The sequence below is a fragment of the Chiloscyllium plagiosum genome, chromosome 14, assembly GCF_004010195.1.
Source record: "Chiloscyllium plagiosum isolate BGI_BamShark_2017 chromosome 14, ASM401019v2, whole genome shotgun sequence".
Classification (NCBI taxonomy): Eukaryota; Metazoa; Chordata; class Chondrichthyes; order Orectolobiformes; family Hemiscylliidae; genus Chiloscyllium; species Chiloscyllium plagiosum.
In genome coordinates this window covers 29550633-29562635 of record NC_057723.1, presented here as the reverse complement: position 1 = coordinate 29562635, position 12003 = coordinate 29550633, and the positions used below count along the sequence as shown (strand labels likewise).

At 38.1% G+C, this 12003-nt stretch overlaps 1 protein-coding gene across 8 annotated transcripts in view; it reads left to right on the top strand.

Moving 5' to 3' along the window:
* The window catches only part of skp1 (S-phase kinase-associated protein 1), a 26845-nt gene extending 21145 nt beyond the window's left edge, over nucleotides 1-5700 (top strand). For all 8 annotated transcript variants that reach the window (XM_043703447.1, XM_043703445.1, XM_043703444.1 and 5 more), the window contains 3 exons: nucleotides 2071-2214; nucleotides 4108-4248; nucleotides 4684-5700. In XM_043703447.1, the coding sequence (XP_043559382.1) occupies nucleotides 2071-2214; nucleotides 4108-4248; nucleotides 4684-4719 (321 nt within the window). In that variant the 3' untranslated portion in view covers nucleotides 4720-5700. The remainder of the gene's footprint in view (nucleotides 1-2070; nucleotides 2215-4107; nucleotides 4249-4683) is intronic.
* The last annotated feature ends 6303 nt before the right edge of the window (nucleotides 5701-12003 follow it).

Sequence of the window (12003 nt, the reverse complement as noted above, 5' to 3'; positions counted from 1 at the left end):
TACCTTTCCTTTCACGTACTTAAATATATTACATCTCCTACTTTTCTCTGAAAGATCAAGAACCCGAACTGTCAACTTTTGCACCAGTAATATTAATTAGCTTTCTTAGCGTTTTTTGGAATTTTCTGCTTTTATTTACGTTTCCTGCATCTGCAGCATTTTTTGTGCATTAGTAGTTGGTATGGATTTTACAAGATCGTTATGGATGTAGTGGGTCAAAAGTTGTTCTTTAGTTTCTACTATCAGAATTTTAATTCAGCCCTGGCCAGTGGAGTAAAAACTTAGTTCTCGGAGTTGAAAGGGCTGTGTGAAATGGGTTACGGGCGTGCAAACAATGAACAAGAATAGGTCACTTTGTCCTTTGACCCTGCTCCACCCTTCAATAAGATCATAGCTGATCTGATTTTAATCTCAATTTGACAATCCTGTCTGTTCCTGATAACCTTTGATCGACTTAGTAATCAAAATTATGTAACTTTACCTTTTTAAAAATATTAAAAGATTTTGCATCTGCTGCCTTTTGAGGAAGAGATTCTTGAAGGCTCCTAACTCAAAGAAAAAAGGATTCTTCATCTCCATCTTAAATGGGTGACCCTTTTATTTTTTTAAAACTGACCCTACTTTTTGATTCTCCCACAAGAGGAGGCATCCTTTCGACATCCACCCGGTCAAGTCTGCTCAGGATGTGCATGTTTCTGTTAAGTCACCTCTGACTGTTCTAAACTAACGACCTAGTCTTTCTCTCTGTTCCTCACAAGACAGGCTGTTCATTTTAGATATTAGTCTTGAAGCCCTTCTGCAATTGCTTCCAAAGCATTACCATCTTTCTGTAAGTACGATAACCATAACTGTTCACAAGGCTGCAGGTGTGGTCTCATTCTGAAGACCGAAGCAAAACTTTCCCAGCCTTATATTCAATCCACCTCTCAACAAAATACAGCACACTATTGGCTTTTCTGACTTGCTGTAACCTAATGCTAATGTTATGTGATTCATACACTAGAACATCTAGATCTCTTTTTCTTAGAGCTCTGCAACCTCTTACCATTAGGATAATATGCTTTTTTAAATTCCTTCTGCTAGAATGGACAATTTCACACTTTTCTTCTTAGTGCTCCATTTGCCAAATCTTTGCCTACTCACTAAACCTATCTATATCCCTTGTAGGTATTTGCATCCTCTTCGCAACATACTTTCCTGTCTATCTTTGTGTCATTGGCAAATTTGTCAATCAGACCATCAGCCCTTCATCCCAATCCTTCATGTAAATTGTAAGGAATTGAGTCTACCATTCCCTCAAAACTGTGTGTGCTGCCGATGTAATGTTCCTTGCACGGCAATCAGTGTACTGACAGAGATTGCAGCATTGACTTCTCATTTTGAAAGCACACAGACCTCTGAAGTTCACACAGAAGCAAAGCCAAAAAGGGGGATTGCTGATTGAGGCCCCAAACCAACCTGTGTGGCACATCACCTGTGACACCCTGCTAGCATGAAAAAGGCTCCATTATTTCTACCCTCTGGCTGGCTAACAGGAAGCAATCTTCTATCCATGCCACTGTTTTATCCACTATTCCTACCCCTAGATTTTTTTTCCCTCAATAACCTTTTGATGTGGCCTTATCCAATGTGATTTGGAAATCTAAATCCAGTACAACTACTGTTTCCCCTTTATCTGCAGCATAAGTTACTTGGGTAGGGAAATATCGGCCAAGTTCTTACAATTCAAAACCTTGTGACAAAGTAGCAGTAAGTAGTAAAGTAAAATTCACATTCACATCTCAGGATATTCTTTTTTTGAGATTGAGGTTAAGCAGATTAAAGGGAGTTTACCTGTGATTTATGTGATTGAAACAATAAACAAAATGGAAAGTATTCAATTCCTGGAACTAATATTCCTAACAAAATTCATCGGAAAGTTACTTTTTTATCTTGCCAAAACCTATGAGCTAAAGTGCACTGTTCTATATGGCAGAGTGTAACTTTGGTATTGTAATCAAGCTATTATTCCTTTTTGTTCATCTATACTTTCACTCATTCATCTTTCACCTATCCATCTGTTGTGTCTAGGTGATTCAGTGGTGCACTCACCATAAGGATGATCCTCCTCCTCCTGAAGATGATGAGAACAAAGAAAAGAGAACAGATGATATTCCAGTATGGGATCAGGAGTTCCTCAAAGTAGATCAGGGAACACTATTTGAGCTAATTCTGGTGAGTATTTTTTTTAAAGTATATTAATGAATACTGTAAATTTTTTTCTCTTCCAGTCTGCTTGTGTGGCAGTTTGACTTGTATATTTAGCTGGTCCAGGATGAACCCCTCATTTACTGCAGTCAACTGCCTGTTTGATTTCTCTCGGCCTCTTATCTATGATAGAGAACATGATCAATAACTTGCTGTCGTGATCACCATTCATCATGATGCCAGAACCTTCCGGCCCATGATCGTTATAAAATGTAAAATTCTAAATTTCCTGTGCTAAAACTGAGCTTAAAATTTATTCCTGACTTTTTTTGAACCATTATTAAGCAATTCAGATTTCCAAAAGGGTTGTATGTTGGTGTACCATAAGTGGGATATATGTTTGAATGTGAATTTCTAATTTCACCTGGTTGTGGAGCAGAATATTTCCAGAGATTTTAAAGCAACTAAGCACCAATTTTTACAGTCTACTTTTATTTGGTCGCGAGTAACTCATTCTATAGCAGCGTTGAACTTTGTTCTGACCACACAGATTCCCTCACTGCTATTGGATTGAAATAGCCCATTCCAAGTAAAAACCGAGAAATGTGGAAGCTGGAGATCTGAAACAAAAAAAACGAAGTAGTGGAGAAACCCAACTGGTCTAGCAGTATCCGGAGAGAGAAAAACAGAGTTAGTGTTGAAAATGCTCATTCTGTGTCTCTGTCGCTGCTGCCAAACCTGCTGAGTTTCTCCAGCACTTTCGTTTTGTTTAAGAACAAACAGGCTTGTTTCCCTAATCATTTGTTATCTTTCCTTGTACTCTGACCTTGACAGATTTCAATACAATAAACCATTCCAAATACAGTATTTCTCTGTGGTCTCACTCTGTAAGGCTGCTCTTGTTTGGTATTTTTTAATCTGATAGTAGGTATGACAACCTAACAGTAGTTTCTCTTCTCACCTGTTTTACTACGTGCAGAGTTCCACACCTCCCAAATCGATCTATCTTTGGCTCCTTTCTCTACATGCTACCTTTCAACAATATTATCCGTTGACATGACATTAGCTTCACACATTAACTTTGATAAACACACTGCTATGCCTCTCCACCTCTTCTTTTGCCCCCATTGCCTTTGTGTATTATTATGACTGCTTGTTTCTCTCTTGAATGAGTTCTAGCTTTCTCCAGGTAAGCATCAGCACAATAAGCCATTGTCTTTGTGCAGTAATGACAACATCACTCCTTTTGCACTGATTTCATTCCTCCTCGTACTTGCTGAATTCTCAGTCTCCCAATTCCCCAATTTCTTCTTGTTCTTTACCTCCCTCTATTTTCCCACTCTTTCTCTGAAGCCTTCTTTCATTGCAGTTCTACATTAACCAAGATCCTTTCTTGTTGGGAATGGTTGAAATATCACCTCTGGTTGCGCAAAGTCCACACACGCAAAAAGAGAAACCTGACGTCATTGGAAGAGATGAAACATTTTAGTGACTGTAACAAGTCAAACTGTTTCAAATGAAGTGGAAAATTAAGTTTTTTTTTTTTGGCCTTTAGTATCTTTTTGCCAAGTTATTTGGGTAGCATGCAGAAAATTAATTCCTGAAAATATTAGGAAGATTAAGAGTTTAGCAAGAAAAATGGTAGAGCAGATGGTGTTTACTGAGACTCTGCAGTTGGCCTCAGAGTCATGGAGATCTACAGCCCAATTTTTTTAAAAGGACCAAATGTATAAAATTCTGTCCCATTATCAACTATGGACATTAAGTTCCTTTAAAGGAACACTATCCTCACTGTTAATGTACAGAAATCACTACCTGCTATTCTGTTTTAAAATACTTTACTTTTTTGCTACAACCCTTTTTGGAATCTTGATGGAGTGAAAATATGCAATTGAGATATCAGTTTTTTTTGTTATTTAGGCTGCAAATTATTTGGATATTAAAGGTCTGCTTGATGTGACGTGCAAAACAGTAGCAAATATGATCAAAGGTAAAACTCCAGAAGAAATTCGTAAGACTTTCAACATCAAAAATGACTTTACTGAGGAAGAAGAAGCCCAGGTAATAACAACAACTCTTACTTTTTATTTTAATTTCAATTGCAGAAAGCCAGGTTTAGATTTTCTGGTTTTGAAATGAACAAATTGTTTGTCCTAAAACAAAGAGCCAGACTAAAACAGGGAGTAGCTGTATTGCTTTTTATTCTGTCTGCATGTAAATTGCCTCATTTATTTAGCTGGTTTAAATATAAGCAGAAGTCATAGGACTATAGAGCAGGAGTAGCCCTGGAGTCTGCTGTTGCCATTCTAAATCAATTCTCGCTCAACACCATTTCTTGTGATTTCCTCATATTCCTTTGTCATGAGAAATTTGTTGATCTCTGCCTTGAACACAGCCAATGATTGAACTTCCACAGCCATTTGTGGTGCAGAACTCAGGATTTCATTTCTTTAGGTGCACTGTTTTTCACCATGTTACTCTTTTCTTTAAAAACAGGTTCGTAAAGAGAATCAGTGGTGTGAAGAAAAATAAAGGTCCCTGTCCTCGATAATTCTCTAACCCGCTGAAAGAATTTTCCAGTTGCTGTTGCACTGCACTGTTTTGTAAATGTTTAATATTTGGAAAATTCGACAAAAGGAAAAAAAAGCATTTAATTGCATGATGTTTCCTTACTTGTTCAGAGCAGTATGTTCTAAGCTCTATTGTTATTACACTAGGATTGGAAGTGACATCCAGCTTTACACCACATGATTCATTGTAGGAGTTTGACTTCAAGAGGATTAGAATGTCTCTGTGTCATTAAATCTAAATAGTGTGGTCTAGACAAAAATCCTTTAATACAGTTGGCATATCTGATTTTCATGTAATCTAGTCTAGAAGACAGCAGGATATGCATTAAGGGGGTTTTGTTCAGTGATTGACAGCAAATTCACCCCTGTTTTAAGCAATTGAACTATCATTTGCTTCTTTACCAATAATTGCACAATAATTTGAAGAGATTTGCAGCATGAAGGGTACGGCCAGATTATCCACGGTAATTTTAAAAATTGATTGAGACAATTCTCCTTTCTGTGTGGGTTCAAGTACAGAGCACATTCTTTACACTGTAACCAGAATTGTGACTTGCTTCTATATCCAAGAATTACTGTGGACCCGTTTTCCCATTTAGTATTTGTATTCTGATTTTTGAATATTTTAGAAGTACAGTTCTCTTCTGATTAAAGTAAGTTTCACTTTCTTGCACCGGCTGCCCTCCTCTGCTTCACTTTTTTGCTGAAAAGTACCTGATAATCAGAAAGTAGTGTAAGTTTCATTGAACAGCAGTGCTACTGAAAGACTCCCTAATAGAGTTATGGGAGCTCCAACCTTTACAGGCCATTTACTTGTTTAGATTTGTTATTTACTTACTTGTTCTGTACAGTGTACTTGACTGCAATTACAAATTAAAATACTCCAATTTCTCTGCTTGTGATTTGTTGTCTGTTGATCAATAAAATGTATCTATAAATTGCACTCAGTCCATGTTTTACGTTATTTTGTCATAATCTATTAGTATTTTCAAAACTTTTTTTATATTTCTTGGGATGAGAACCTTGCCAGCAAGGTCAGCAATTGTTGCTGATTGTAATTGCCCTGTAGGTGCTAGTGACCTGCTGTCTTGAGCTGCTGTAGTGCTCCCAGAGGGTTGTTTGGAAAGGAGTCAGAGTATTTTGACCCAGTGGTAATGAAGGATAAGCAATAGAGTTCCAACTCAATGAGTGTAATTTTGGAGGAGAACCTGTAAGTGCTGCTGTTTCATGCATCTGCTGCTGTTGTCTTGTGTGTTGTAGGTTTGCAAGATGCTATCAAAAGAGCATTTGTGGTTTGCTACAGTGAATGCTGCATTTTGTATAACAGGTGTCACTATGTTGGTGATGCAATGTTTAAGTTGGTGGATAAGATGTTGATTAAAGGGGCTGGTTTGACTGGATCATGTTGAGTACTGTTGGAGACCCATATATGCAGACAAGTGGAGGGTATTCCACCACACCCTTGACTTGTGCCTCAAGTTGATGGAGAGCTGGGAGATGAGCTACTTGCCACAAAACTCCCAGCCATTTACCTGTTCTTGTGTTCACAATATCTTTATATCCATGCTACGTGAATGAATTATCATAATTACAAAACTTTTCCTTTAGGTGTTTTTCCCTGCCTGGTTGATGTTTTGTAACCGCAAATTGGGAAAAAATAACTTTCTTTACTAAGACCTTTAGGAGGCTTCAGGCCCATTGATCAGCAGCAATCTGTTCTGAGAGCTCTGCTCACAGCTGATAGCTGTGACATATTCCACCACAGCAGCTGAGAACAATCCATAGCATTCTAAAACACGTAACATTCCCTATCTCCCAATGTTAACAGATCCCTTCATCTTTAGTCAAAAATGCATCAGTTCTTTCTTTGGTCATAGGCAATGTGTACCATGTTTTATGGAAATCTGCCTATTAGTTTTTAACACAGATTGTTTGTTGCCAACAGATTACAGCTGAAAATATCTCCAGTCACGTTCAGAGATGGAATCTGAAATGATAACCATGAAATTATTGCATTTTAATAAAAAATTATCTGGTTCATTAATTCCCTTTATTGGCAAGGAAATCTGTTGTCCTTACCTGATCAAGCTGACTTGTGACTCCAAATTCTGATGTTACTCTTAACTGCCTTCTGAAATGGCTTTGCAAGCCATTCAACTATGCTAAATTGATAGAGAAAAATCAAATTGATTAATGTAACTTGAAAAACTCTCAAACACAGGGATGTTCCTCCACTGGATGAATTGCAATGGTTCAAAAAGACAGCTCACACATAGTTTTCTCAATTTTTTCTCTCAACTGCCTTCACATCCAATGAGGGAATAAATTAAAAAAAAGAACAAATGCATTCAACCTATTTGTGATACCAGTGAAGAGTACAGACTAGGGATGAATTAAAGCCCTTCCTGATTTAACTGTTTTTCACATGACACCTGCTGTGTTTGGGTGATCAGAAGACTTGGACCTCAGTATTTCAGAATTGGCAGAGGTTTCTTATTCCATGATTCTTAATTTCAATCCATGGTAAGTTGACACTTAATAGTGCAATGAACGTGGTCAGAATTGATGTGTATTGTAATATTTGCCATTATATCTGAACTTGGGTTGCTGAAACTGGTATATCTGAGGTACATGTTAAAAGTGGTTTAAAATACTGTATTCCCAATAGGTCTGTAAAGATGGTGTACATCAAGTAGAGGCTAGAGGGAGCTGTGGCACTGCAAAATATCATTGTTGAGCATTTAATTTTGGTTGGATGCTGCCATCTGATGGTGAACACTAACAAATCCAAGCAATTTGCAGCAGTCAGGAATGCAAAACAAGGGCCTTTAAATATCATTAAAGGGCAATGAGTGTCATTTTGAAAGTGCATACAGCAACAGTGATGAAGATAACATAACATCACCTGAGACTGCTGCAAGGTTGTATTTGAAATATAGAACATCTGAGTTAACAAATTTCTGTGCTTGAAATTTTTTTTTCAATATAGAAAGAAAGAAATTACTTCTGGCATCAGTGCATAGAGAAAGCAGCTACAACATTTGATCACCCAAACAAAGCACTGAGTGTCATATGAAAAACATTAGATTAGGAAGAATTTTAGTTAATCCCTAGTCTGTATCTTTTTGTTTGGTTGTGAACATGGGCAAATTACAATTATCAGGATAAGAACCTCAACAATTGCTGCATTGGCTGTCTGCAAAGCATTGTGGAAATTTTCTGGCAGAACAAAAAATGAGTGTAGAAGTCTTGTTATAGTCAGTGTTCACTTTTGTTGGCATTCAAATAAAAGCTGCTTAATTGGCTTGGGCATTTTGGCATGATGGAAATCTGTTACAAAGCCAGTGACCATAATGATCATATTTATGGTGAGGTATTCTCTGGATAGATGAACAGTAGAACACCCAACACTGTGCTTCAAGGATGGTTATCCTAGACATTAAATACCAAACCTGGAATCGCTTACTGATGACAGAGGAAAATCATGACACCTCATCTGAGTTGGTGTGAACCACTGTGAGCTTACAGTAGTTTGGTAATAATAACAATGTAAAAGGATTGACAATTTCACACCATTAACAAAGTTGAGATACGAGCACACCCCTCTGAAATGGATTGCATGCCCATGATCTTCAGTAGATGGAAGGATGCTGGAAACTGTGACCCAGAACACACTGCCTGAAAAGCTAGAAGAGGCAGAAATTATCATTGCACTTAACCAAAAGCACATTTGGATGTGCACTTGAGGTGATGTAATTTGTGGACCAAGAACAGAAAGGTGTTTCGGACTGAATAATTCTTTTTCGACTCTCACAGACACTATGGGCCTATTGGTTTCCTGTGCTGTAAATGTGTTTCTATGCAGCACTATTTTGTATTCTTAGGATGTTGTAAAGAACTTTGTAACTTTATGGAAAATTTAGAAGGGTATTGAACTTTGCCATACAAAATGACATAATTTGTATGCAGTAAATTCCTTCAAACAGCTCAATAAACCAATTTGCAAATGTAGAACGGTGCAGGTTAAGGGCTTTCCAGCAGCCATAGAGATATCTGGCACTTGGATTAAATTTCACCCAGTAAATGAACAGTACCTGTAGTGACTCTTCAACGCAGTAATAGTTCCTGCATAATCTAAGTATATTCCCATGAGGAAAAAAAGAAATGTATCCAAAGGTGAAGGTCCCTAGATGAGGAAAAAAAAATAAAATAAATTTATTAAGAAAAGGTATATGTCAAGCATCAAGTATGGAATAAACAGACATAATCCTTGAGTATGGGGAAATGGTAAGGTAACAAGAGGTAAAACAAGATCATTTATAAACATTTAGAAGGTAAAAAGATAGTTAAAAAGAATTATAGGCCCAATTAGATACACAAAGAAAATCTTGTGGAAGTTCATGGCATGATTGAGGTAGTGAATATATTGCATTGCCTTCACAAAATTAGGGGATGATATTAACACTACAGTAAAGGAGGTAGGATTAGAGATATTGAAGAGAACAAAACTAATCGGAAAGGGGTTCTAATGGAATCACTCAAACTTTACAAGTCACCTGTTTCAGACTAGATACAATCGAGGCTGCTGAAAGGAACAAGGCTGGAAATAATGCTCTGACCACAATCTTTCAATCCATTTTGTACTTGGGAGTGATGCCAAAGACTGGAGGATTTGTAAATGTTACACTCTGTTCAAAATAGGAGAGAGGGACAAGCCTGGTAACTACAGATCAGTGAGCTTAATGTTGAAGATGGAAAAACTACTTGAGACTATTGTGGGAACAAAATTAATTCTTAATAAATGTATTAAAATGGTTCAGCCAACACAGAGCTCTTAAAGGGAAATCATCACCTGATTGATTTATTTGATGAAGTAACAGAGAGATTTGACAATGATGGTACAGTAAATGTTATATACATGGAGTTTTAAAAGGTTTTTGCCAAAGTAATTCATAGCAGAGCAGAAGTGATGATGGCATCAAAGGGTTGAATTAAGTTTGGATATGCAACTTCCTAAGCGATAGGAGTAGTGATGAATAAATGTATTTCTAAATGGAGAGACATACGCAGTGGAGTTCTCCAGGTATTAGTGTTGGGATTTTCTTTTAAACCATTCACTTTGGTAAAGGATGATCTGCTGTTACTCTGGTTTTGAAATGGCTGAAAAGTGTAATGTATAATCAGCCCACAGTTACAAACAATGGAGCAAACAATGTTTGAAGGATCGGGAAGATGTGTCGTCCTTTGATGTGTTTGGTACCTTCCCAGTTAAGCCTACTCCATTTTAGCTGATCATAAACCAAGGGCTCTCATGACTCCTTTTGATGCTTTTGGAGGTGCTTTGAAAACATCCCTAAAGTTTGTCTGCTTCCTTCCTGGGAGTTTCCTGTCACAACTGAGTTTATATTAAAGTAGTACTTCTGGAGTCTGCAGTCAGGTTTACATAGCCCACCATCAGAACTGGTTTTGGGCGATTAGCACTGCCATAACTGGGCAAGGCGGCTTTGGTGGGGATGCTCTGTTAGACTGCCTTTCTTGCAGTAGATTTGGAAGAACTTGTGAAGGCACTGCTGATGGCACCATTCCAGTGCTCTGACGTGTCTATTGTGGGTTATCTGAGTCCCCAGGCCTTTGGAGTTCAGCGATCACAGCCATGAACTGAGATCCTGGCTCTCAAATACATTTTCCTCAGGCAGCTGAAGGCTGAGCTAGCAAATTGGAGGCAATGATGAATTTATTGAAAGAAGGCTCCCAAGATATAGCAGATGCTCCACGTTTTCCAGGATTTCACAATTGATCGCAGTTGCCAGGAAATGTTGAGTTGCAGGAATCGATTGGATTTTTAAAAATACAGGTCGACGACTGATTCCTGTTAAAATCAAAGGTTTTGGGGGTAGATGGAAATATGGAATTAGAAACACCAAGTTATCAGCCATGATCTTATTGAATGGCAGAGAGGACTGCTGGGGCCATGTGGCTTACTTCTCCTACTTTACATATGCAAATGACCTTAGCTTTCTGGGTGAAAGGCTAATTTTCTCGTGTCTTTGGAGAAAGAGTTAATAATGACCTGGAACTCACAAGTGCCATTCTCAAACTGAAGCTCTGTCATTGAGGTTGGAGTCAAATTGGTTTTAGATAAAGATGGAGTAGCATGAACAGCTGTCCATTTAATGTATAGATTATCTCCCTACCCATGAGTAATTGACTGGAGGTGAGATGAAATATTGCAAGGTAAATGGAGAAGTTGGCATTAGGATCATTGCTTTCCTTGTTATGTATGAATGGCTGGGATTTATGACCAGGGAGTACAATTTTAAAGTTGTGGATGTAGCAAATTGTGAAGAGGGTTGTAGTGGCTCAAGGTTCAGAAGGACATTGACAGATTGACAAAACAAAAACGCAACACGATATCAGATACAAATGAATGCAGAGAACTGTTACTACGTTATTGCTACAGTTAACTGCCTTGGCCTTATTGTCAGAAATTCTAACATCATAGGCTTTAGCTTCTGCTCCCTCCCATCTCTTTAAATTCTTCCTTAAAGCCGAACTCTGACCTTTTGGACACTTCTAATTCTCCTTCAGCCCATCATGCATTATTTTCCAATCCTGACTATTCCAGTAATCTTTTGCTTGATCTCCCACCTTGCAACCACATCTTGAGTTTCTCCAAAACTCTTCTGCCTGTAACCTAATTCATTGCACTCATAACTCCTGAAATTCTCATCCTTGATTTAAAATTTGTCCTTGGCCTAAGTCCTCTCTACCTCTGTGACCTTCAGCAGCCCTACAACCATCTAAGATTTATCTTGCATTTCAGCAATTTCCAAGTTTCACCACTGGTGATTGTTGAAATACTTAGCTCCTGAGCTCCGGAATTGCTTCCATAAATCTCTCTGCTTCACTTTTTCCTCAAGGCATTAATTGAAAGCTATATCTTTATTTTTTATGTTTTATTCTTGTAAGGAGTGTGGGTATTACTGGTAAAGCTGGCATTTGTTGTCCATCCCATATTATCCTTGAACTGAGTGGCACACTAGGCCATTTCAGAATTCACGAGGTAAAAACAATGACTGCAGATGCTGGAAACCAGATTCTGGATCAATGGTGCTGGAAGAGCACAGCAGTTCAGGCAGCATCCAAGGAGCTTCAGCAAAATCGACGTTTTGGGCAAAAGCCCTTCATCAGGAATAAAGGCAGAGAGCCTGAAGCGTGGAGAGATAAGCTAGGGGAGGGTGGGGGT